General features: G+C 36.3%; 1 protein-coding gene across 3 annotated transcripts; it reads right to left on the reverse strand.

Annotated features, from left to right (window-relative positions):
• Sptz (zinc finger FYVE-type containing 26 spastizin) lies at nt 1–26,441 on the reverse strand. 3 transcript variants are annotated; one of them, XM_069504509.1, is made up of 18 exons: nt 26,262–26,441; nt 24,404–24,486; nt 22,448–24,098; nt 21,608–21,726; nt 14,567–16,276; nt 14,024–14,122; nt 13,333–13,850; nt 12,280–12,574; nt 11,304–11,578; nt 10,622–10,756; nt 9,826–9,953; nt 8,931–9,340; nt 7,384–7,851; nt 6,602–6,830; nt 5,552–5,840; nt 3,978–4,112; nt 3,249–3,375; nt 1–2,626 (listed from the first exon to the last, which is right to left on the reverse strand). In XM_069504509.1, the coding sequence occupies exons 2-18, from the start codon at nt 24,467–24,469 to the stop codon at nt 2,456–2,458; spliced, it is 6,825 nt and encodes a 2,274-aa protein (XP_069360610.1). In that variant the 5' UTR covers nt 24,470–24,486; nt 26,262–26,441; the 3' UTR covers nt 1–2,455. The 3 variants fall into 3 exon arrangements, with proteins under 3 accessions (XP_069360610.1, XP_034834095.1, XP_069360611.1); XM_034978204.2 differs by having other exon boundaries at nt 26,255–26,441; XM_069504510.1 differs by having other exon boundaries at nt 24,404–24,497; nt 26,255–26,441.
• Between the last annotated feature and the right edge of the window lie 778 nt (nt 26,442–27,219).

Consider the following 27,219-nt stretch of genomic DNA (forward strand, 5'->3'; position numbering starts at 1 on the left):
TCATGTTTCAATATAATTTTATTTTTAGATCTTACCAACATTTTATATCACAAGATGAGACCATTATAAATTAACAATACAATACACATATTTATGTTGGTACCATAAAAGCCTAAAAGCTAATGTTTATTATTTACTAATAATAATTGAATATAATTTATTGTATAACATAATTAAAGCAACTCCATTGCGAAATTTCTTTGAGAGAAGATATCAGGTAACTCATAAAAATAACGAGTAAATATTAGGCTCAAAGTACATTAGCACACTAGATGGAAGTACAGCGACGCATCATTTAAAAAATGTTTCGAACCAAACAACTTAGCTACACAACATACACTAAATACACTACCTACGGCAGATTTTCACGATTTCATCATAAGTGAGCCCGTGGACACTGGACATCCACAGTTATACTTAGGTCTTCATTAATATACACACTTTAATTATTTAAGTGAAATAAATTTCCTTTCATAATAAAATAGAAAATAATTTTTCTTTATTATTTCATTTTCATTGTCAGATAATGTTCAATATGTTTTGAAAAGACGCGTCGTTTCGCTTACACTGTGCCAATGAGTCTAAAAAAGTAGACTAAGTTGATCATACTATGAGTATATTTAGTTCGGAATCCGGCAATCTTTATTAATTTAAAAACACGTGGAATATGATTCTGTTGTAGTACATAACTTTAAACTTTACTAAAAGCATGCCTTTTCTGTAGGAACGACTTTGGTATATATTAATTTAGTTTTTTTTGTCAACTGTATAATAGATAACAATATATTTTTCAAATTAAAATAAAATCGGTTTGAAAACTTTATACGTCTTAATACATTTTAATATATAACATTATTTGATTTTATTTACAGACAGTAAATTATTATATCACATCATTTATATTAATAGCACCATAGCACCTAACGGTTTTTCTAAGGGGCAACAAAATTACATACACTCTGGCATATATATATATGTAGATACACACTCGATCTGGATCGAACCATAGTCTTAAAAACAGATTGTTATACTTACTTTTTTACCGTGCATTACCTATACTCAATATTACTATTGAGTGTAGGTAATTCATGCTCTATGAGCCATAATATGCTGTGCTTAGTAATGCACGTTAACTATGTTAAAATGATGAAATTGAGACAGCACTTTTATTTTATGACATACCTACTAGGAAATAAGAAATAAAAAGATTATAAGAGATAATCTAAAATTATAAATAGAGAGAGAGCTGAGAATGTTTACATAGAAAAATAATAGAATTTCCGACCATTTAATATACCTCCCATATACTCGTAAATATAATGATGAAAATATCATTGATCATTTCCTCATACCCGAGTGGTGTCGTTAGACAAGACCGGATCAGAAACTCTGGCACCGATTCCGTTGTCTTTCTCTAGACTAAATTTAGAGTATCTGCATCCATTTCTTTTTAACAATGCTAAAAAGGGACAGAACAGGAACTTTACATTTAAAGACTCTAAATTTTAGTGCAGGCTACAAATTTAAACAGTCGGCTCGCGACTGTGCGCTAAAATTACGGGTTTTACCATCTAAAAATTAAATTTAAAACTGTCATACTGCGTCTGTCCTTTTCATGTTACATTAGTAAGAAGAGTATGCAAATACTCTAAAATTAAAATTAGGTTGTGCTCAGAATCAGTACCACTGAAATGATAAAATTGAATGGAAATGGAAATGTCGGGTGGGTATCACTATTCCCGTTGAGCTTTCCCATTGACGGCAATACTGATACTACTTGTAACGCTATTCCCGTTGCCTTTTTATACCGCGACGATTGGTGACCAAGAAAACGCTTGTTTATTTCAATAATATTCTCGACTCAATATTATGGTGGACCGATCTGACCACTAGATACTGTTTCATTGTCTTGTGGCAATTATCTATAAGATACCGTCGATTTTGGTTATTACTAGGCGTTTGAAGAAACGCTCTAAATGGGAGTACCGAGACATTTTGTAGGAGGAAATGAGCCTCACTATTTCTATTCGTCGTTTCATAAGTCAATGGGTATAGTGAGACTGATTTGAAAAAGCGTGCAGTCTCAGTTATATTATTATTGCAATGGGTAATGGGAATAGTAAGACCCACCTGAAATTTCCTTGAAGTGTAGGCAAAAAGAAAAACACTATCATGAAAAATCTAGCTCAACGGGTTGCGAAGCTGAAGTGGCAATGGGCAGGGCACATGGTTCGTACAATCGATAGACGTTGGGATCCCAAGGTGCTGGAATGGCGACCTCGCACCGGAAGACGCAGTGTTGGAAGACCCCCCACTAGGTGGACGGACGACATCAGACGAGTCGCAGGGAGCCGCTGGATTAAGGTGGCGCAAGACCGTGGCGTGTGGAAGTCCCTACAAGAGACCTATGTTCAGCAGTGGACGTCTATCGGTTGATGATGATCATGAAAAATGATTATGCCAATATGTTCTTGGAAGTGAGTCGTTTGAGGCAAGCGTTCCTGACTTGTTCGTTGCCGAGTCGCTCGGCCTCGTGCAGCACTTTCCTCAGATCGTTGGTGCGCTCGTGCCTGGCCGCCAGGATGTAAGCGCTGCTTACGTTTCTACACACCAGGTAACAGGATATCTGAAGCAATTTATACGGCTCTTAGTTAGTATTAACTAGCTGATGCCTGTGACTTCGTCCGCGTGGATTTATGTTTTTAAAAATCCCGTGGGTACTCTTTGATTTTCAGGGCTAAAAAGGAGCCTGTGCCACTCTCCAGATCTTTACCTACACCCATGAAAAAATCACGTTGATCCGTTGCTTCGTTGCAGCGTGAATGAAGGACAAAAAAAATACTTTCACATTTAAATATGGGTAATTTGCGTTTGATTGTTAGGTTAGTACGCAACGTACAGCTAACAGCTGGTTTATAGACTAGCGCTTGGCTGCAATCAAACCTGGTGGTTTTTAAATTTTTTTATTCAGAATCTTGAAATTTTGCCAATACATTCTTTTCATAACATAATATTATACACTCACTAAGAAAGGATTTTTGAAAATTTCACCCCTAAAGCGGTTAAACGGGATAAAAATATGTATTCAATTTTTCAAGTTACCCATGAAAATTAGCATTTGGAATTTCCGGTAAAAATAAACAAATTCCAGGATCCAGGATATTATTTTAAAACTCGGGAGGAGCTTTTCACGTATTTTTAAAAAATCCACTGAAGCGAAGCCGGGGCGCGCGTGTCAGCTAGAATACCTTGATGGCATGGCTGCAGATATCACTGATGAGCAGTTCCGCTTGCTCGTCGTGCAGCTGGCCGCGCGCCTCGCAGCGCGCCACCACCGCCGACGTGCCCGCTTCTAATACTTGGTCACTCATTAAACTGAAACAACAAAACATTTTTCACAAAAGCTTCACTTCTGTCGGGCATCCCCGACACCACCCGTTTCTTTTTTTCTGGTAGGTAGGTAGGTAGGTCGTATAGCACAAGTAAAGGAATAAATCCGAAAACCGTGAATTTGTGGTGACATCGCAAAAAATAAATAATTAAAATGTGTTCATGAACATATAATTGTATTTTCAATTTTCAAAGAATCAAGTAAGATAACTATATAAGTCCCGCAAATTGCTAATGCGCGTGGCCGCCATTTTAGTGACGTCAGCACTAGACTGAAGTTTCGAGCTGATGGTATATTTTACGTAAAAATGACGTCATTTCGGAACCATGTCTCATTGTGAATGACCCATGTCTCATTAACAATGAGACATGGTTCCAGCGCAATAGCAATTTGCGGGACTTATGCCGAGTGGGGTATCATATAACAGGGCTTTACCTGTAGATTCTAAAACAGATTTTTATTTATTTTTATGCATAATAGTTTTTGGTTTATCGTGCAAAAAAAAAATACCCGAGTACGGAACCTTCGGTGCACGAGTCTGATTCGCACTTGGTCGGGTTTTTAGGTAATGTTTCCAAGTGCTCACCTAGCAGCAGTTTCGTTGGAAGCCCGGATACATTTGGCGAGGGTCTTAACTTCCAGGAAGCGGTCCGCGTTCACGAGATACTTGGCCACGTGTATGTAGATATTCATAGAGTCCAACTTGTGCTCACTCACTATCCTGCAACACAAACATTACAAAAATCAAATAAAAATACAGTCATCATCATCATGATCAACTCACCACCGGCTCACTACAGAGCACAGGTCTCCTCTTAGAGTGGGAAGGGATTTAGCCATAGTCTACCACGCTGGCCATGTGCGGATTGGTAGACTTCACACACCTTTGAGAACATTATGGAGAACTCTCAGGCATGCAGGTTTCCTCACGATGTTTTCCTTCACCGTTAAATCAAGTGATATTTAATTAATTAAAACGCACATAACTCCGAAAAGTTAAAGGTGCGTGCCCGGGATCGAACCCCCAACCTCCAATTAGAAGGCGGATGTCCTAACCACTAGGCTATCACAGCTTGTCAAAAAAGAAATACAGTACGCGGCAGAAAATAATGTACATCGACCTTTAGAAAGAGATAGCGGGTATATGTGGGGGCTGTGCGGATCGTCTCCACCCCGATTGCCATCTCGACATGTACGAGTAGCATACAATATGTCTGTACAAAATTTCGTCAAAATTAGGTATGTGGATGGGCCGTGAAGGGTAACAGACAAAAATTATTATTATTAATAGACTAAGCAGCTTCCGCTGATGCGTCTATATCAGAAGTGCTTCGAGTTTTCCAAATGTTTGTCCAATCCATTCTTGAACTAGTTAACAAACTTGACATAACCACATCCTTTGGCAATTTATTCCATATGTGAACAACTCTGTTGGTCAGAAAGTGTTTTAATGGATTTGACGATGGCAATTGATATTGTAGCTTCATATGTCCCCTAAATCTAGGATTGCTCTTTCTCGGAAACATGCAACAATTTTTATTTTATTTTATTGAAAGGGTTACTAGCGATTTTAACATAAAACTTAATAACTATAATAAATACATTGATTTTTCTATCATGCACAACTATGTTAAATCATTTAAAAGTAAACACTGCATGCAAATTCCGTACAGATACCAGTGTTACAAAGGGGATAACAATTAAAGTAAAGATTTCATTCAGTATGTCTGTAGGTAGTCTAGAGGAGGCCTATGTCCAAAGAGGACAACCTGAACTGTAAACTGCTGGTGTTACTAATTTTTTTAGAATAAATTATGTAGGATAGGATAATTAAATAATAGGAAATAAGAAATTAGTAATACGTTTAGTTAGTAATATAAGATGTAAAACTAGTGTATCAGTGAATAAAGGCTATTTTATTTTATTTTATTTTATTTATTATGTCTGTAGGTATGGCTAAAAACAGTATTCGTTATATTGTAAAATGAATAAACATGATAAAAAAAACTAAACCAACTACTAAATTAACAAATGTGAAACATTTATACGAGTAATATTACTATTTTTTTTTTTTTTTTTGAAATGAAATGATTTATTTGTTTTAAAAGGTCTTTTTAAAATTGTGCCATTAACAACAACAACTATTGGATTGGAACTTACTTGAAAGCCAAGTCGAATCCACTCTCCACGGTGGGCCCGCTCGCCAGCACCAGGGCAACTATTCTTATTTTATCTGTATTGGACCCAAACAGGGTCAAAGGTCGCGAGTCCCCCTCATTCCTGCTTTGTGCAGGGATGACGTCATTCACCACCTTCTCGGTCAACCTGCCACTGGCTTCACAGGCTGCGAGGTACTTGGCTAGTTCCATTTGACGAGACATGGTCGTCATAAGATTGTCTATTGTCACTTTGTCTAGATGGAACTGTATTGATTTCGGGTCGTTGGTTCCTGGAAAGATTGGAAATAACTTGATAATTGGGTATTTGAGACTACATCAAACATAAATTATTTCTCAGTGATTATTAAATAGAGGGTCTTCCAAAATACGTAAAATCCACGTCCTATGTTGATTTTAAGTGTATTAACCATTTTTAATTATCGATTAAACTAAAAAAAGCACGTCAAATGGTAGTGACGTCACACACCGGTATTTCATAGAATCTCGCCAACTGCGCGCGTTTTGACGTTTGATTAAAAGTTCTGATTTGACTAGCTGTCAAATACTATTTATATTTTTTTAAATGTACTTATATAGACGACTAGCTGATGCCCGGGACTCCGTTTGCGTATATTTAGTTTTTTTTCAATCCCGTAGGAACTCTTTGATTTTCTGGGATAAAGAGTAGCCTATGTCACTCTCCAGGTCTTTAAAAATCAAGTCACTTCATTGCGACGTAATTGAAAGACAAACCAATAAACAAAAACACTTTCGCATATAATATATGAGTAGTGATATTATGTGCTTAATCAAAAAACTGGCCAAGTGCGAGTCGGATTCGCGCACCGAGGGTTCCATACATGTAATTATTTTGTTACTTTATTTCCAACTGTAAAATGTAAGTTTGCAATTGCACAAAACATTGCGACAAATCACACCCAACAAACTAACGATTTTCGGATTTTTCCTTCACTTGTGCTGTGATTGTGTTTCAGCACAGCAAAGGGTGCGTTGTACAGCATGGGGGCTCTGAAGGAGTAAACATACTCACTGTTACTGACTGGCATGCACTGGCTAAGGTGATGCAGCGCAGCAGCAAGATGGTGTTGTCGCGCCTGCAGCACAGCAAAAGGTGGATTGCCGGGCGGTATGGGGCGAGAGTACAGCATTGCGCACGATGCAGACGCGCGCGCATTCTGCCCCGTGCCGCACTGCAGAGCGTACAGTGCGTCAAGCTTTTTGCTGACCTCCAGTGTGCGGCAGATGTGCATTATGTACTCCTGATTAAAAAACAAAAGAAGTGTTAAAGCCGTGTGTTTGTTTGGTGTGCGTTATTTGTAGTGACTGTGTCGAAACGTATAGACGCACATCGCCAAAAACACAAAAATGACAAATGACGTAAATCGGTATCTTACGCAGAATGCCTTCAGTATATACAGCCTTATTATAAATGCAAAAGTGTGTTTGTTTGTTGATTTGTCGGTTTTTCCTTCAATCACGTCGCATCGGAGCAACGGATTGACGTGATTTTTTGCATAGGTACCTATAGTCCAAGGCCTGGAGAGTAACATAGTATTGACATAGACTTTTATCCTGGAAAACCACGGGAACTCCACGGGATTGTTAAAACCTTAATTTAAACGGACGAAGTCGCGGGCGTCAGCTAGCCTTTCATAGCCAAATTTAAAACGCCAAAGCGCATGCGTGCGGACAGCGGGAAGGTCGTTAAATCCTGAAGAAGAATTAAGTGATTTAAGGATCAAATGTTAGTTTCCTCCGATTGCAATAAATGCTTACTAAGAAAATACTAAAAGAAAGTACAATGTTACTTACCGACCACATTTCCAAAGTGCTGTCGATATCAGCCATCGCCTTCAACAAGTCATTCACTTTATTCCTCTTCAGACACTCCATATACACAGCCTCTGTGAACGTTTCCTTCTCCACCATATTATCGTAACAATACCTTATGACCTCCCGCAGGTTACTGTGTTTCATATAAAACATTATATTCGCCACATGAGATCCGTAATTGCTTAGATAGTAAACACATTCTTTGTAAAAGAACGGATCGAGCTTTTTGTTTGAATAGTCGATTTTTATTTCGGTATGGTTGTTTCGCCGCAATAGTTCCTGTGCTAAGGTTTTCTTCGGTTGAATTGTGGCGGTTTGGAAATCGCTATAGTCACCCTGTTTGATCTTTTTGACGCTTGCCAACATGTGCATTATGTTAAGAGCCGGTTCTGTTAGTTGGATCTTCTTCTTGCTTGTGTTCATTGTCGATAGCCTCTCGTTTGTTGACTAGAAAAATCAACTACATACGTTGACGTATAACGTACGCGACAGGTCGAGATGGCAATGGGGGGGACGGGGAGTCCTGCACACCGGCCCTGCACTGCCAGCCCCCGCGCTTACAGGGAGCTGGCGAACGCGGGTGTGCGGGGCCCCCCCCCCCCCCCCGCCTCATACCCCGATTGCTAAATCAACCTGTCGCGCTGGCGGACTATATTTAAAGTTTAACGGCCTTATTGTCCGTAAAAAGTGGCATTATAACTCTATGGATCAACCGTCATGTCCAAATTACGGTTCACCTTTAAAATAAGGACTAAAAGTTAAAATGGCGCGTGAGGAGTTAAATTTTACGCGTTATACTATACGTTATACTGAACTTTGTATAGAGGATATTTCTCTCTTTCTGTCATTAGTAATTTGCTATACGAAAGCAAAAACAAGGCATTCGGGCCGATTCTCTTGTACACAATCTCTAAACTAAACTAAATTAACAGGTCTAAATCTAGTGCTGACCTTTTCCGCAATCAATATTATGAAAGGGATAGCAATAGATTTAGACGAGTCATTTTAGTTCAGTTTAGAGTTTGTTAACAACGGAATTAGCCACATTGTGGCCGATTCTCTTGAACACAATCTCTAATCTAAACTAAATTGACAGTTCTAAATCTAGTACTATCCTTTTCTGCGAGCGACATTATGAAAGGGATAACAATAGATTTAGACGTGTCATTTTAGTTTAGTTTAGAGATTGTATACAACGGAATTAGCCCCATTGTCTAACTATACGCGCTATACAACGATTGTGAATAATTAATATGAAATAGTGGCTAACTGAAACAAAAACAAATGTAAAATTAGACTGAAGAAGTCATGTGAAGAAATGTTTAAAAAGTGTAAATGTATGTAAGTTTGAATAGCATTTTTCGAAATAAGTACATATTCTGGTAAAATTATCATGGGACCTGTTCAAAGTCGCTTTTACTCTGGAGTATTCCAGATTTTGAACAGGTTGAATTTAAACAAAAAAATTCCAACAAATATCACTAACCAAACCGTGCCAGATAGAAAATAAAAGATTTAAATATTACCTTTATGGTCTCAGCCTTGTCCAACAGTTGCTGATTCACAGGATAGTTCATATCCTCCAACATACTGATAATTTCATTCAATAACGGAGGGTTCGACCTCCCTCTTCCTTCTGACGTCACGCTAGAGGTCGATATTGACCTCTCGGACGACCTCATATGATTCAACCTCTTATTCACAAAGTTAAACTCGGATGCTTCCTTTCCGTATTCAACTTCGTCGAAATCGACGCAAATTGGTGTGTTTTTGAAGCACAGGGCGAATTTTCGTCTGGCTTCCTTAAAGCAACCGGCTTTTAAGCAAGCTTTGGCCCAAGCTGCGAGAACGCTGTTTCTGGGAAGGCCTGATTTTGTTGCTATTTCTAATGCTAGCTCCCATTTTTCGGCTTCGAGCAGGGAACGGACTATCTGACCTATTGATAGAAGAAATATTATTTTTTATTATATTAATATAGAATACTAATTATTATTTCAAACCACAAATACTTTTTATATTATGATAATTAGTTTTTTTTAAAGCTCGCGAAGCGTTGAATTTTCAATAATCCTTTCTTAGCGGATGCCATAATAGTTACCTACATGCCAAATTTCAGGCCGATCCGTCCAGTAGTTGGAGCTCTGCGTTGATAGATCAATTAGTCAGTCTCTTTTTCTTTTCAGACTAGATGATGCCTACGACCTTGTCCGCGTGGATTTAGATTTTTAAAATCCTGTGGGATCTTTTTGATTTTCCGGGATAAAAATCCCTATGTCCTATGTCCTTCCCCAGGATGCAAGATATCTCTGTACCAAATTTCGTCAAAATCGGTTGAACCGTTGAGCCGTGAAAAGCTAGCAGACAGACAGACAGACAGACAGACACACTTTCGCATTTATAATATTAAGTATGGATACGTACTTGGATGCGCTCCCTGGTGCGGCACCAGATGGTGCGCTTGATGCTTCACGAGTGTGGCCATCGCGTCCGCGTGCGCCAAACAACGAGTCGCGTGCGCCGCGCCCGTCTCCGCCACGCGGATACCACCGCTGGAACAGAATTTCAAGATATTCAATACAATCGAATTGTCTGATTAGGCATGCTATTACGAATGGGAAAATCTTACTCGAATAAAACAATTTTTCTTGTACTAAACCTGGATAGAATAGCTGAGCCCAGCACCATTAGTTAAGAGGTCACTTTTCAGGGAGGTTCAGGGTTCGATCCCGGGCACGCACCTCTAAATTTTCGGAGTTATGTGTGTTCTGAGCAATTAAATATTACTTGATTTAACGGTGATGGAAAACATCGTGAGGACACCGCATGTTTGAGAGTTCTTCATAATGTTTTCAAAGGTATGTGTTAAGTCTGCCAATCTACATTTTGCCACCAAGGCGGACTGTAGCCTAAACCCTTCTCATTCTAAAAGGAGACCTGTACTCAGTATGAGCATGCCATAGGTTGATCACGATGATGATCTTACAAATGCAACAACCGACCATCAAAAAGTGTAATTTAGTACCCTATTTTGATGAACTCTTATCGATTTCTACTAGCGTTCTTTAGTCCTTAAATTAAACAATTGACATTCAAAAAGTGTTAAGTTTTATTAATTACGACATGATATGATATACCTAACATTGGCTTTAATATTATAGAGGTACAAAACCGTGAGCTAAACGTGCGGTTGTCCAATTCATTCAACTTAAACACTAACCACTTTTCATTCGGAGCCCTGGAGTACAACTCGGCAGCGGCCAGCAGCAAAGAACGTCGAGCTCGCACCAAAAGCCTTGAATCGCCTCCGTTAGCTAATTCGCGCGCTACCTCGTCGCTTCGGTCTAGAAGAAACCTGTTGGGAGACAACGTTATATTTACAAGATAAAAGAGAAATAAGGGGAAAGCAAATTTTTTCGAAAAATAATTAAAAAAACTGGCCAAGTGCGAGTTAGGCTCGCGTACCGAGAGTTCCGTACTACAGTCGCATTTTAGCGTCATTTTGCACGATAAATCAAAAACTATTATGCATAAAAATCTGTTTTAGAATGTACAGGCAAAGCCCTTTCATATGATACCCCACTTAGTATAGTAATCTTACTTTATAAGTTAAATATACTATTTCGGTGTTCGAGCCTCCGCTTGAACCACAGATGAGATTAACGTTCCAATATTCGTCATCAACATAGCAAAATACTTATCTTGTGATGTGACCACAAATTCACGGTTTTCAGATTTTTGCCCTAATGTCTGCTATAAGACCTACCTACCTGCCAAATTTCATGATTCTAGGTTAACGGGAAGTACCCAGTAGATTTCTTGACAGAGAGACAATAAAGTGATCCTATAAGGGTTCCGTTTTCCTTTTGAGGTACGGAACCCTAAAAATCAACAAAAATAACCTCGGATAATCCAAACTGATGGTATGCATCTTCATAATGGACAGGCAGAGTGTGACATTAGGCGTGAACTCGTAGCTGAACTCTGCTCTCACAGCCTCGTTCTTCGTGGCGTTGGTGGAGAGACACCAGTCCATGCAAGTGGTGCCACTGGCGGCGGAGTCAGAATTGCTGCTAAGCATCAAGTTGTCATATTCGGAATTTGTCTTCCTGTTCATCGTTTGTGCGTAACAGTCGTCGCAGACACGGAATTTGACTCCGCTTGGGTAAGATGGCACCTTAAACAATGTGAAAAAACTTATGAATACATCTAAATATATAAAAAGGAAAAGTTGACTGACTGACTAATCTACCAACGCACAGGTTAAACGACTCTGACGGATCGGGCTGAAATTTGGCATTTTTTGGCAGATAGCTGTTATGACGTAGACATCCCGTAAGAAAGCATTTTTAAATTTCAACCCCCCGAGTGCGTAAAACAGTGGTTTGATATTTGTGTAATTCACGCGGGTATAAGCTAGCTAGTCATTAATTAAAAACACGAGTGCCATGCCAGAAACGAACTAAAACGTAAAAAAATGATATTTGAAAATGACGCGATACGGCCGCCAAATTGATTTTTACAAAAAATATATAGCCAGTGCCACTCTGGATGATGTAAGGATTCTAACGATACCCCAAACATCCAAATCTTTACATGCATTGACAAATTATTGTGGAATAAATAAAATCACATACATATATACCTTGAAAACAATACACTCGTTTTTCCTTTTTGTTATATAAAAAATAGCGAGCAAACAAGCAGGCCTGACCTGATGTTAAGTGATTACCACCGCCCATGAACATTTGCAGCACCAGACGAACCGCCAATGCATTGCCGGCCTTACAGGAATTTGTTGGTCTGTCCTTAACATAAGTCCATGTTGTAATCTAGTGGGAACAATTTCTGGCAGTTGTATAAAAATTTAATTATTACCTGCATTCGACTCCTAGAACAAGCATGACAGACCAGTCTGCCACATCGTCTACAGTGGTGCCTTCGAATGATCATCGAGAAAATGGATATTTTACACAGCATGCATCTGTCCACGGTGTAGTCCTCCACCCATTGCTCCTTCGACGGTACATGTTCCGGCATCATAAAGGGTTTAGATGCGGCTTCGATGTTGATAGAATCTATGGATTGCAGGAGGGAGTCGTCCCAAGGTTTGGGAGGCGAGGGACAGGTGTGCCGAGGATTTTTCATATCTAATGCTTTTTCTGCGTAATACCTGGAAAAGTAGGTAACTGATGATTTATTAAGCACTTGACAGAATACAGGGTATTATTAGAACGCTAGCAAAAACGAAGACAAGTACTAACTACTGATGATTACTGACAAGATAAAATAAAAAAATCGCAATACTACAAAAATACAGTATTTTTAAAAGTTCGCATTGTATTGCAAATAAAACATCTGATGACGCTAGAGGTCAACGAACCTTCCCGCCTACGACGCAGCAACACAAGTTTGAACAATACTAAATCACAAAAACTAGAATTATAAAGCAAATGGTTATTTTATTGATATTGGATTGTGTTTAGGTACCTAGTATAATAATAGCGCTAAGTTTGCGCCAGTGTTCTAATTACACTTTATTGTACCACCTAGTATTTATTACTAAGCCAAACCTACCACAAACGAAGATCGACATGATTTAGAGATCTATCACCTTATTTGAAAGAAAACGTTATTCTAACGGTGGCTTAAGTTTTAAAAAAATGGCATTCATTGGGGACTGCCAACAGAAGTGAAAACTATAACTATGACATAAGTGATTTTTTTGGATTTTTAAATAAAGTGTAGTATCAAAAATTAAAATTTCATCATTTGTATGTTAAAACCAACATTAGTTTAGTTTGTACATCTATCGGCACTCCGAGCACTTTTAACATTAGCATGTCAGTGACGCGACCTTGAAGTTTTATCAATCCCAAAATCACAGTACGAGCCTAAAGAAGTTTTTAGTTGAAAAAGAAAATAAATTACCTCAGCAAACTATCGACAGCATTCCAAGAAATCAATAACGTGTCAATAGTCTTGATGTTGTAGTAAAGGTTGTCGCCGCTCAAATCGTTTTTCAAATTGGGTGAAATTTTGTTTATAATTTGAGCCAACATTTCTAGTTTACCGTTCATTAGAAGCTGCTCAATCATTAGTAGAGGTTTTTCTATTATATCCCAGAACAGATGCCTCGAATTAGCTTCAATTTCGAGCATAATTTGGAATCCTGTTTTAATATTTTCGAAAGACCGCCAAGTCGTGCTGTTTTCTGATAGAAAGTCGATACAGACTTGGAGTATTTCTATGTTTCTGATTTTGGATATCTCGTCGGCGACCAAGTCTACGGCTTGCGTGCTGGGTAACCTCGTCAGTAAGTCTCGTATCAAGGAAGGTGTCGCCTGATTGGTGTATTCGAAGAATTGTCGTAGAAGATTGACCACGATCAAGTTTTTCATATGTTCGGACACTTCGTGCGTATCTGCCCACTCTAAGCATAACTTGAACTGTAAACAAGAGAGAATAAAATTTTTGGAAAGATAAAAATGTTAAATCTGATATTTTATCAAATTAGTTGACTTTCTAACTTTTCCAAAACAAGATTAGATGGCATTTTCATCGTTTTTAAACTTAGAAAGAAATAGTTTAGAATTTATAAGAGCAAAAAACTACTGAATACCTGTTGACTATCCATTAAAACCTCGATGATATTCTCAGGGTTTTCCATCGACTTCTCGTATATTATGTACCAGTGGTTCACACCCATTATTGAAGATATCTGAAATTGAATGCAGTAAAAAACATTTTATTTAAAGGATCCACATCATACAGGGCATAAGTAGAAAGCTAGCAAAAACGAAGTCAGATGGGACTGATGATAACTGATAAGATACTCCAAAAAAACGCGAACAAAAATTAAAAAAAACCCTGTATTTTCCAAAAGTTTGCAATGTATTGCATTTAAAACATCTGACAAACAGGGTTAATTCCGCGTCGTAAGCGGGGCATTAACCCCGAGTTTTGCACGCTATACATTGCGGGTTTAAAAAATACTAAATCACTTAAACTACAATTATCTATGTATAAGGCAAATGGTTATTGATATTGGATTGCGTTTAGGTACCTAGTATAATAATAGCGCGAAATTTTCGCTATCGTTCTAATTATTACACCCTGAAATATAGGTAGCGCGCGGCGCATATTGTACAGTTGCTAATATTACCTGTTCATAAATAGGTATTTTCACTTTCCATTCATTACATTTCTCGTATAAACCTTCCTCCACCGCCGTTTGGTCCAATATAAACCGAAGATAGTCTATAGCCTCCATTGCCCCTTCAGCAGGCCAGCACGACAAATTGTTCAGAATTAAATCAAACTTCAATTCGGAACATTTCAAGTATTGACAATATTTCCAACAGTTAGGGACTTTTGGATTCGTCGCTATTTTAAACAGCATCAAATCTCGCAAGTTCATTAAATTAGCACTACACATTAGCTGTCTTTCGGATAATGCGTCGATTATTTTCAAGCACTGCAATATCTTCCCCGACTCGAGTAACTGTGGCATGTACAAAAACAATTTGTCCAAGTCAATGATAGTGTGCAGTGAAGCCAAACACTTATTATTGGCAAACAAAACTTTGGTATTGTCAAATCTTTCTAAATCCATGTATTTATTAAGGTATTTCGTTCTCGCATCCATACTATGCTGACTCGTACTTTCGCTTAAGCTTGAGTGAATTTTTCGAATGATATGAGCGAGTACCCAGTTATGTAAAACAACATATGTTAAACATTGCGGGTCTGGGGTCCTTGGTAACGGAGCAAAGTCAGCAGTAGGCTCTACAAATAGCTTCTCCTCCAAGTTCTTAAAATCGAACACAACTTGAAGAAGATTATTAAAATTCTCTTCGGTCGCTTCTCTCAACGACCCTGCTAAAGTAATGGAAGGACAGAAATTCAGGATCAACTTTGGAATTAAATTGACGTTTAGCTTCTTGCATATCGGTTCCAAATACGTGACAGGCATTTCTTTGTTATTAATCATATTGCCGAATATATCGTGCAATTGTCTCTCTAATACTGCAAAGTAAGGTGCTTCGGTTGGCGATTCATTTTGCCGATCCTCTTGTTCTAATTGTGATACGGATTTCGAGTACATGTAACACTTTCTCAAGTAATGCACTCTAGCTTTCCTGTTTCCATGTCGGGAAACTTCGCCGATGTTACATAAGTCTTTGTCAGAAGCAGCAACAACATTCATATAGATTTGGTGATATTTCTGTAGTAAATTTTCATCTATGACTGTTTCTTTGGAAGGATTTACGATGTTTGCTAAATCTAAGCAGCACTGCCTCAATTCTTTGGATAGCTGATTTAATTTACAGAAGTCTTTATGCTTGATCGGAATGCGGCAATCGGTTACTAATTCGCAAACGTTGTCGACGAAATCGAAAGATTTCTCCGTGTTGCCGAAAATTTCGAAAGTAACGCTGGCTATATCTTCAACAAATCTGATATAATTGGTCTTTTTAACGGCCGTGACGTCCGTGCTAGATCTCACTTCAGCGAGTTTGCGTTCGACTACATTTATGAGCCCGTATGTAATTTCTCTATTGAGACCGCTACTCAAAAGTATGTCAACCGCATTTATGAACGGAGCATTTTGATGGTTATAAAGTTGCAAATGCGGGTGTCGAGAGCCCAATTCAATAATATCAAAGGAGTTTGGCGCTCGATTTGAAGCCAGGAACCCTTCAACGAGGCCCATAACCTCAGTCGAAACAACGGAAAGAGCAGATAATTCCTTAGTAGGGTAGCGAGAACAATCTCTGTAGCAAATTATATTTTTTATCTTCGCAACTAAATGCCTCAATTGTTCGGTAAATGTTACTTCCGTAGCGATTTCTGAATCTGATAAATCGAACATCTGAAATATAAAATTGTCGCATTTCATTATGCATCTACTTAGTAAATAAATTAGCATTAAACTCGTGCGCAGAACGGAAACAGACAAGTGCAAGTTAACTTGCGTGGACAGGGTTCCGTACGATGAATACGTAAGTTTGTATTTTGTTGAAAATGTTAGGCTGAGAAGTTTCGGGGTTAGAGGGGAGGGGGGGGTTGTTGGTGTAAGTCAATTTTCTTAAATAACTTTAAAGCTATAAGTAGTTTTCTAGTTTACTCTAGCCATACACCGTCAAGTTTACTGGAAGCCGCTTCAAGTCCGCTGCAAACTTGAGCGATGAACTTGATAATGTACGGCCAGCATTTACAATAAAATCGACGTACTTATTTAAGTCAGTCAACAACCGTCAAAATAAAAACAGAAACTCGATTTGTTTCAAACAATGATTTTAAATAATTATAGTTTATTTTTGAAGATAAAAGTAATAATATTAGTTTACAGTTTTAAAGTAATAAATGCAAAATCGGTCGTTGTTCGTTCCGACTATTTATCAAGAAAAAAATTACATTATATTGATAATACTGCTGAAGATAACCATGTGGTAAATTCAAATTTCAATGATGTCAATATATGATATCCAAATTAGTGTGTTATTTTTGTTTTAAATTTTACTACCTAATCTCGGTTCAGCGGTTTAGCCATGAATGGGGTAACAGACAGACTGTTTGGCATTTATAACACTAGCATGGATTTTTTCTCTCAATATTTTTATCTTAGGCTAAAATAATATTTTGTAGTCCTGACTACTGACTGTCTGCAGAATGCAAACGCCTTTCTATTTTTAGGGTTCCATAGTAAAATAAGGAACCCTTATAGTTTCGTCCATTCTGCATGTCCGTCTGTCATGTGTAGGAGCTATACTGAAATTTAGCGCTGATTTTTAAAATTACTGTTATTAGTTCCGCAAATTGCTATTGCGCTGGAACCATGTCTCATTAACATCGAAATTACAAATTATTAACGATTTTCAATGAGTTTTATTACAAAGAATTAACAATTAGCAACTGTATAAATATTGATTTGTGTAAAGCTACTACGTTACGTTGTTTATAATAAATAGATTGATAATAAACATTAATTAATTATTTATTTGTTATCGATTGTATATACAGTTGTTATGTTCAGTCGAAGGTTAATGACTTGATGCTGATAAAAGTTCACTAAAGCATATAATGACGGAAAATGGAAGTAATTGCCGGAATTAGGTTCTTTACGCACTGCATCCGATCGGAATCCAAGAATTCTCTATCCGAAGTAGCTGTGGCACTATTTGTAATCGGTTTTGTAATATCTTAGAGCTAGCGGTTTTCCGTACGTTCTTTTTCCGCAAAATCTGTGAACTACATAGAAGCGCACGCACAGCGGATTTAAATCCGCACCGAATTTTCATAGACTTAAATTCAACTTTACTGATTTTAAAACGCACCATAACTCGCCGCACCGCACTGTGGAAAATCGAGGTCTGTTTCGGATCAAAAATCGATAACTTTTTTATTATAAAAGATTATACTGTGAAATTTTGCACTAATATAGATTAGTATATAAGGCTTCAAATGTAATGTGTTTTTCATATAATTCATTTTTATAAAATATATTAAAAATTAAAATAAAATTCAGAGTACAAAAATTACCTTTATTTTTCTTTTTTAAACTATCAATACAAGTTATAATGTGCACGAAACCTAATTATTTTATTCTTAATTTCAAAATACAAATCAATACTAAAGAAAAATATAAAATATATTGCTCTAATGTTAAAATTATTATTTATAACTCTTAAACAAAAACTGAAAGAAATAAATTGAAAATAAATTAACATGAATTTAAAACATTATATTTTTGTCGTAAAACTGCATATTTATAGTATTGCACTATATTTTATTTTGTAAACTTCGGGATCTGAAATTAATTAGCTCACTTTCAAAAAACACTTTCAAATTATCTTCACGTTTTACGATTTTATTATGTTGGTTATGTAGGTACGGATTATAAATAGCATTCTTTCTTTTTTTGCTGGATTATGACGAGTCTGTATAAGATATGCCCGGTCTTCCACGTTTTCCAGAAGAACTAGAAGGTGTGGAGTCACTTGTAATATCTTTTGATATTGATAAAGTTATTACATATTCTGAGTCTAACCAGTTACTGTTGTTATTCATTAAAACTCATATAAGTAAAAGTCGATCCTTTTTCATCATTTACTAAAAGCAGGAATAACATGTCTTTAAATAACACTGATGATAAAACATAATACTATTATGCTGTCATCAGACGATATTTTCTTTCGAAATTATTGATCATGCCTCAAAAGTTTTTCTCCTTGAATATAGGAAAGTAATTTCCTTTTTTGTTAATTCTTTTCAATGTATCGAATACCTACTTGATACATTGAAAAGAATTAACAAAAAACGTAAGTATATCATATTTGTAACAACTAAACGTCTCGTCTGTTTAATTATAATTAATAATTATAAACTGTAAATAAAGAAATACATGTCTCTTTATATATATTATTTGAAAAATTGTAGTGTGCATTTTGATTAAATTTGACACTCGTAAATAAGTTCAAAATATGTTAAAAGTACTAATATAATTTTTTTTTTATTATAAGATACAAAAAAAGACCGCAAACTATTGATATAAAAAGTCTACATTCTAAGCCGCAATAGAGAAAGGGTTTCCGTTTTCTGACTTTTGTCACATTTTTATCGATAACTTCGAAAAGCGCAAATATGCGCAGCTAATTTTAATAAATGTTTTTTATGATTAACTAAGCTACAAATCAACATCAAATGTAAAGCGTGGGGAAACGTGGGTAACTATTAAAAGTCTCAACGAACCTAAAAAAATCCTTTTTTTGACGTTATTTTATTTTACAATTATTTTAACGTTAACGTTAACATAAAATTATAAAAATATTAGTTGTTTAAAAATGTTCAGATAATGAGCTTTTCAGAAATGTATAATACTTTACATATATTCCTACAAAGTTTAACTTTAAAATCACTTTGAATGTGATGAAGTGAACTGGCTTAACATGGACGTCCGTAAAAATAAAAAAGTTTGTGGCCTTGCAAATAAAAAACTTTATATTATTAGTGCAAAATTTCTACATTATAGTTTAGTTAGACTCTTAAACTAATAAATAAACTAAAAAAAATATGAAATTTGCGACATTGACAAAAACGATTTTTGATATGGCGTTGTACTACCATTTTCCACAGTGCACCGCAGTGCGCGCGCTCTCTTAAGCTTTATTATTATTTTTATGTACTTTTTAAGATAAATGAAAACGTTTATAGTAAAATGAATCAAACAGATGATGTTCAAGTGGAAAACTGTACCAATTATGATTATGATAATGAATATTATAACGATGACAAAGTTATTGAATCAAATTCGAATACAACGTGTACTGGTAACGACTAACGAATTATCTATGGAAAAAATTTACAACTATGTTAATTTTTTATACTCTTTATTTATGTTGGTGTGTAAATGGGGCACTTCAGCTGCGCGATTGCGGGAGATTGACAGCTACAATGTCACGATCGCAATCACCTGTGATTGGTTGACGCTCGCTCACTATTGGCTACAATGCATTGTTGCAACAAGAATCGCACAAATTCAGCCAATCAATACAATTGAGATTGTAATAATGATTGATGCAGGTTTTAGACAATCGCCCTACGGTTTCCAATATAAACTCTTGACGTTTTTTACATCTTTTAGAAAATAGTCTCGCATCGAACAGCTCAGTCGAAGAACAAAGAAGTTGGAAATCTATCAGATTTTCTGTATACAATATTTGGTCATGTAAGCAAACGGTGATTCTGAGTCGTTTGTGGAAGATCGTTAAAGTCTGGTTCGTTATCTATCTGGTGGTTGCTGTGCCTTTATGGTGTACTAGAGGTATCTCTTAGGGCCTGTGCCCACCGGCTGCATGGCATGGCAGGGCATCCTTCAGCATCACTACATGCAAGCATATTCTGACGTTAACTATGCCGTGGTACCCTTAAACATGCCGCGACATCCTTAGCCAAGCCGCGGTGTCTACAGGCACGCAGAAGTGTACTGTAGCGACATCTACTCGTGCGTAACTAAACTAATGATTACGCGGGACGCGGGTGCAGCCTTACGCTCCACCTTGCTTCGGCAATCCCAAAAACTGCCATAGCATTCCAAGGGATGCTGAACCTGCCGACACGGCAAGCCTATGCATGCCGCAGCACTGCGATCACCATAATTGCAATTTTATTGTCATAATCTTCAGTTACATTTCTATTCGTTGCATGAAAACCACCTGCCGTGCTGTGCCGCCAGTGGGCGCAGTCCTTGATATTCATCGCATTGAACTAATTTATCATTAATTTTTCAACCATAAATAGTGCCTTATCGATAGGGAAAATTGGGTACTTTCCTGAAAAACGTTCCCACTCATAATCAAGTCAAAATTGAGATAATTAAACTAACTAGGAAACAACTAATTACAAGCGACTGCGGTAAAATAACATGTCGCATCGCAGAATGAATATACTGAAATAATCCTGGATATTTGTAAAATATATATAATCTAATTTTGGATTTGTTCGATTTTAGTTTTGTATGTGAACTGTCCTATTTTCTATTGAAACACTGAAAAAGCAAGATATAAATTATTATTTTTATTGTTTGGTAGGTTTGTACTTGACAACAATTATGCTTAAAAAATTAAAAAGCAATGATGATGAAGCGCGCTTGCCTAGAAGAAAACCGAAATGTACCTACTTGTTGTTACGAGTACAAAACATCTCCCAAGATTTTTTTTATTATTAATTTCCTAAATATCTTTACTTTTCTATTAGTTTGACGAGACCAACTTTTTAGGATGGTGCTGTTGTTGGCTATTTTGCAAATTTTTCAAACCAACTCAAACCATCGATGAAGCGAAGCGATTTCTCGAAGCAAATCCACCAGGAGTTCTTCAAGACAAGAAAGGAAGAGTCATATTTTACGAGCCGACCACTAACGAGAGAGAGTGTTACGAAAAATTCGGACACTTGATTAGAACCATATAATGAAACTAGCTTATGCTCGCGACTTCGTCCGCGTGGACTACTCACATTTCAAACCCCTATTTCATCCTCTTAGGGGTTGAATTTTCAAAAATCCTTTCTTAGCGGATTCCTACGTCATAATAGCTATCTGCATGCCAAATTTCAGCCCGATCCGTCCAGTAGTTTGATCTGTGCGTTGATAGATCAGTCAGTCAGTCAGTCACCCTTTCCTTTTATATATTTAATAGATACATACCTCCAAAATCTGATTCGCCTTTGAGAAATCATTCTGGTATAGTGCCAACGCCACCAGGCAGTTTGGCTTCGCTAGCATGATGGAAATGAAGTCTATCGTATTCTTCTTTAGTGAATATGCTGAAAAAACATTCCGTCACTTTATCATTAAAAAATATATCTCTATTTTGTGTTTTTTATGTTTTATATATTTTATAGTCCAAAGCCGAAACGAGATTGGTCTAGTAACTAGTCGATCTTCAGAAATGCCGAGAGGGCTTAGTAAAAGCCAAACTGCAGCTTCTGCATAGCAAGTTTTCAGTCTGACCACAGAATGCCTAAATTCTTAGTCCAAAACCGAAAAGTAGCAAAATAATATTAATTAGGCTCTGGACTAGGCATTGCAAAGTAGTTTAACGGCTACAATGTGATGATCGCAATCACCTCTGATTGGCCGGCACTCTGTCGCTATTTGCTAAAATGTACTGTTGCAGCAACAATACCATAAAATCAGCTAATCACAGCAATTGTAATAATGATTATGATGCAGTTTTTTTTAAAATCAACCTGCTGATTATGTATTAAGACTTCTTAATAAAAGAAAGTGTTTCGACTTGAAACTATATCCATACTATAATATTATAAATGCGAAAGTGACTGTCTGTCTGTCTGCTAGCTTTTCACAGCCCAACAGTTCAACCGATTTTGATGAAATTTGGTACAGAGTTAGCTTACATCCCGGGGAAGGACATAGGCTACTATTTATTCCAGTAAATTAAAGAATTCCCACGGGATTTTTAAAAGACCTAAGGCGCGGGCATTATCTAATAACATATATTTTAAAGAAAGTAAAGACTTTTACCATCTTCTGAAGCAGAAACTGTAGAAGCGAGCATAACATGGTCTACTTCTGGCTTAGGATTTGTGTGGCGTCGTTTCATTTTGGGTTTCTTCCTAAACACTTTCGGGTCCAACTCTCGCTCTTCGTCCTCGCTGCTCTCATCTACTTCAACGTAATCTAGACACAACTTAAGTTGAAGAGGACTTGTGTCAGGAGAAAGAGTTGACACTAGTTGCATCTTCCATATAGAATGATTAACTACGTTAACCAATCTTTTGTAACGTGCAAACGTAATTGGATCATCATTTTCAATACTTTTAATATTCCCTTTTTCTTTTAGCGTCTCCAAGCAAAGTTTTAGAGTATTCAAAATTATCTGTGTTGTCAAAGAATTGCACATAAACCCTGTACTAGAACTGTTTATATTTGTAGAATTTTTGTTCTGCTTTTTCGAATAAAAGTATGAGCATTCGGAATGTGTGCCACAAGGAAATTCCTGGTTGTGTTCATAGCAAGAAAAGTATTCGTATCTCAGAAACAAACACGCGAATATAGTCTCTATGACTTCGATACAATATTGCAAAGGTTGAATTGATAAGAGTAATCGTTTGATATCGTCCAACGATGTGCTCATTTCTTGCGTGTTGTCAAGACTTTCGGATGAATTCAATATTGTATCTATTACTTTGGTTATCGCACAGTAGCTGTTGTAAGTCGAAATGTCCCAATTAGTACTACTTTGATCAGTCTTTTTGCCACTCAATGATAACAACTCGGTTATAAAATCATTGTTCGTGTTTAATAGCCTCGAAACTTTGTATCTATCGACTTTGGAAAGTCTGCACACCTGCGATATAACAGTCAGGGCGCTTTGGCTTAAAACTTGACTGAATATAGATGTAGACATTATTTTACAGTTATTTTCTAGACAAAACTTTATTACAGTCAATTCCCTTTTCACCTCAGTCATATAAAACTGTAACTGATGGTCAGTTGTTGTGTATGTGTCGAGGATTGAGAAAATATTGGTCAATTGATTTACTAGCGACGGTAGATCGTACGTTTCCGGAGAATTTGTGAGATCAATCAGCACCATTATAAGGATTTGCTTCGTGAAATTGTTGATTTCGAAAGTAACGTTTTTCATATCTTGCAACTGCTGTTTGTATATTTGCGCAGCTTTCAAGAGCCAGTGGGTTTTGTCCTGGTAGCATAACTCTATCATATATTCCGCCGTGAGCTTGAAATGCTTCTGTGACTCATTTTTGTGAATCAAGTCTGATGCTATGTTTATTAGTTCAGGTTTGCTATGAGTAACTAAGCTGATGATAATCTGCTTTCTGTGCTGTCGAAATATATCGTCGGAGAAATGTTTGAATATATCATTTACAAATACAGATTGCAATATATCATCCCATCTCGCTAATGATAAAATGGTTATCGCTTTATCTGGACAGTTGTTTGCTAACTCTGTTTTCAAAACATCTAAATAAAGCAATTGTATTTTATGCAACTCGTTTGTGTCAGTTATACGAGATTGTAGAAAATTTAGGACTGTAGAGGTGGTCACTGGATTGCTTTTTAGATTGTTTCTGAGAAATCCTAATGTCTGGTCGGATAGTTCTTTGACTGGTTGGGATTCTTCTGTAGTGTAGAATATTTGCAAGATTTCCTGTGAAAGATCATGTAAAATGATTCAAGTCAGGGAATTATAAGTCAAGCCACAGAATATTATAACTGAGCGACGTAACATCGCTTTCAAAACTAACTCAGCCACGGATTTTACAATAATAATTTACATTTTACAGAACACAAATATTCATGTGCCCCGGCCTGGTTAAGTTTAAATGTAGGCATTTTGAGGTAAGATTATTATAGTGGCTGATATAATTTAGAGGCTAATAATGCTATTAAATAGAAGGTGTTAATTAGCACCCATGTAAATCTAGTGATATAATATGATCAAAAACGAGCTACCTTAAAAATGTCCACTGTCAGCTCATCCAGCAGGCGGAGGTTATATTTCAGTTCCTCCTCCTTCATTTTGGTATCTTGTGAACCTGTAAAATGCCTTATCTAAATATATAAAAGGAAAAGGTGACTGACTGACTGATCTATCAAAGCACAGCTCAAGCTACTGGATGGATAGGGCTGAAATTTGGCATGCAGATAGCTATTATGACATAGGCATCTGCTTAGAAAGAATTTTTAAAAATTCAATCTCTAAAGTGGTGAAATAGGAGTTTGATATTTGTGTAGTCTATGCAGACGAAGTCGAAGCTAGTTTCATATAAAACATTTTCATGTGGAAAAAGAAAGACTATTATAAAGCTTTACAAGTGCTTTTGGATCGTCAAGAATCTAATCATCGTCAAGTAATAAAGAACAATATTTTTTCTACATAATGTATTAAACGAAAAAATATGTTATGTGGTGAGAGGCTTCGGTGGCATATAATATTATGCTCATACTGAAAACAAAACAAGTGATGAATCAACCAGGTGTGAAAGTTATAAAGATGGCCTTATTGATAGAATACATGAATACAAAACTATAAATCAACATGAATCATCCCAATGTGAAGAACAAAGACATGACCATGCAAAGGTGACTTGATAAAGGTGACTTTATCTTAGGAAACCTTAGTAAATTGGTATTATATAAGCATAAGCAACTTATAGAATTGTCTACAATTAGCTGGCAAATAGACAGGACCAAAAATTATAAAGACATTTTTTACTTATAGGGTTCCGTACCTCAAAAGGAAAAACGGAACCCTTATAGGATCACTTTGTTGTCTGTCTGTCAAGAAACCTATAGCATACTTCCTGTTAACCTAGAACTTAAAAAATTGGCAGGTAGGTAGGTCTTATAGCAGACATGAGGGGGAAAATCTAAATACAGTGAATTCACAAGAAAAAAAAATTAAATGTGTTCATGAACAAATATTGCTATTTTCAACTTTCGAAGTAAGATTACTATACCAAGTGGGATATCTTATGAAAGGACTTTACTTGTACATTCTAAAAATGATTTTTATTTATTTTTAGGCATAATAGTTTTTGATTTATCATACAAAATGTTGATAAAATACGTTTGTAGTACGGAACCCTCACACTTGGCTGGTTTTTTTAAGCTGTGATAGCTTAGTGGTTAAGACGTCAGCCTTCTATTCGGGAGGTCAGTGGTTTTGATCCCAGGCATGCACCTCTAAATTTTCCAAGTTATGTGGTTTTAAGCAATTGAACGACAGTAATAATGTTATTTATTTCAGGCAAATTGTACCCATATTATTACAGAGTTCAAATATAATATAAAATTAAAATTTAGATTCTAAGGTAAAAAATCAAATTAATGGTGAAGGGAAACATTGTGAACATAAACAAACCCTAAAATGACCTAAATGAGCTTTGCCTATTTGGAGTTTTCTCATAATTTTGATTCAATAATAATGTTAGATAGGTACTAAAAATTTTAATTGAAGATTAAATGTCTACATTTACTAGTGGGCAGTAAGTATCGAGACTTGAGTAACACTTTAAAGCTAGTTTTAGATAGGACCAAAAACCCATTAGAATTAATATTCCTATTTTTACTAAGTATAGCAAGACAAAGTAGAACCTGGTACATATTATTATGAACTAACTCTGTACTTGTCTGTACAAAAATAATAGCTATTTTAGGTCGAAAAACGAGGATACCGAAAAAATAGTAATGAATGAACAAATAAAATACAGTATTGATAGTTCAATACCTGTGTTTTGTAATACATAGTACAAAGTTTGGTAGGGGTAGGAACTACAATAAAATTATTTATTATCAGCTTACCTCGTACCTTATGAATGTTGTAACTTAGATCATGGTAAAATAAAATGACATCACATTAATATGTAATCAACCATACGAATTACAAACTTGAGTTTAGTTAATGTTTATTTTAGTAGGTAAATATTTCCTACATTAAAAACAGAACACAAAACCACAGACTACATTTCAAAACCAAAAACCTATGCTCAATAGGTAGGTACCAAAACGCCAAAACGGAGGAACCATCACCACAGACCAGTAATCCGGAGAACCATCACAGACTACAGAGTGATCACAGAATACATGGACCATGGAGCAAAGACTCAAAGAGTATATCACAGATCACTAGTCGTAGATAGAGTAATAAAGGTAGATGCAGGAACGTTTGCTTTCTCATTCACACTAAAAAGAGAGCACAGATAAAGTTACTAATGTGATAAACAGAGACGCAGCTAACCTATTTTTTTGTCCCTTATCGTGTACCTAATTGGTTTTTTCAAGAATACATGCAACTTCCATACATGGCATGCAACTTTAGTTGCGAAACAAACTTTGAGAAATCGTGGCGTAATAATTGTATTTCTCATGAGTTATTTACTTGTTTTCACATAAAAAACGTTTAATACAAATATTGTTGATCGGTTAATACAAATATTGACTGTTAAACAATGGTAATGATTGTCGTGTTATTCATCGTTACGTCGTGCTATCGCTATCTCATACGCGGTTATACAGTACTTAAATCTACCTATTATTCTTTTTTTTTTTTTTTTTTTTTTTTTAATACAATAAACCTATTGTATTAAACCTATTATTCTATCTACGTCACTAGTCCAGAGTTGGTTGACGCTTGCTCACTATTGGCTACAATGCATTGTTGCAACAAGAATCGCATAAATTCCGCCAATCACAACGATTCATATATAGTAGTTAAGTGAATCAGTTTTTACGAAATCGGCCTACAGTGTTACCACTAACAATTTTGG

Source organism: Maniola hyperantus, chromosome 18, assembly GCF_902806685.2.
Source record: "Maniola hyperantus chromosome 18, iAphHyp1.2, whole genome shotgun sequence".
Taxonomy (NCBI): Eukaryota; Metazoa; Arthropoda; class Insecta; order Lepidoptera; family Nymphalidae; genus Maniola; species Maniola hyperantus.

Excerpts from the sequence above, each read along its gene's own strand:
- Sptz (XM_069504509.1), bottom strand. The coding sequence starts at position 24,469 with ATGAAGGAGGAGGAACTGAAATATAACCTCCGCCTGCTGGATGAGCTG. Across the intron at positions 9,341-9,825 it reads GCACCAGGGAGCGCATCCAA|GTCAGATAGTCCGTTCCCTG; the intron begins GTACGTATCCAT and ends TTCTATCAATAG. Across the intron at positions 5,841-6,601 it reads GTGCATGCCAGTCAGTAACA|GAACCAACGACCCGAAATCA; the intron begins GTGAGTATGTTT and ends CAATCTTTCCAG.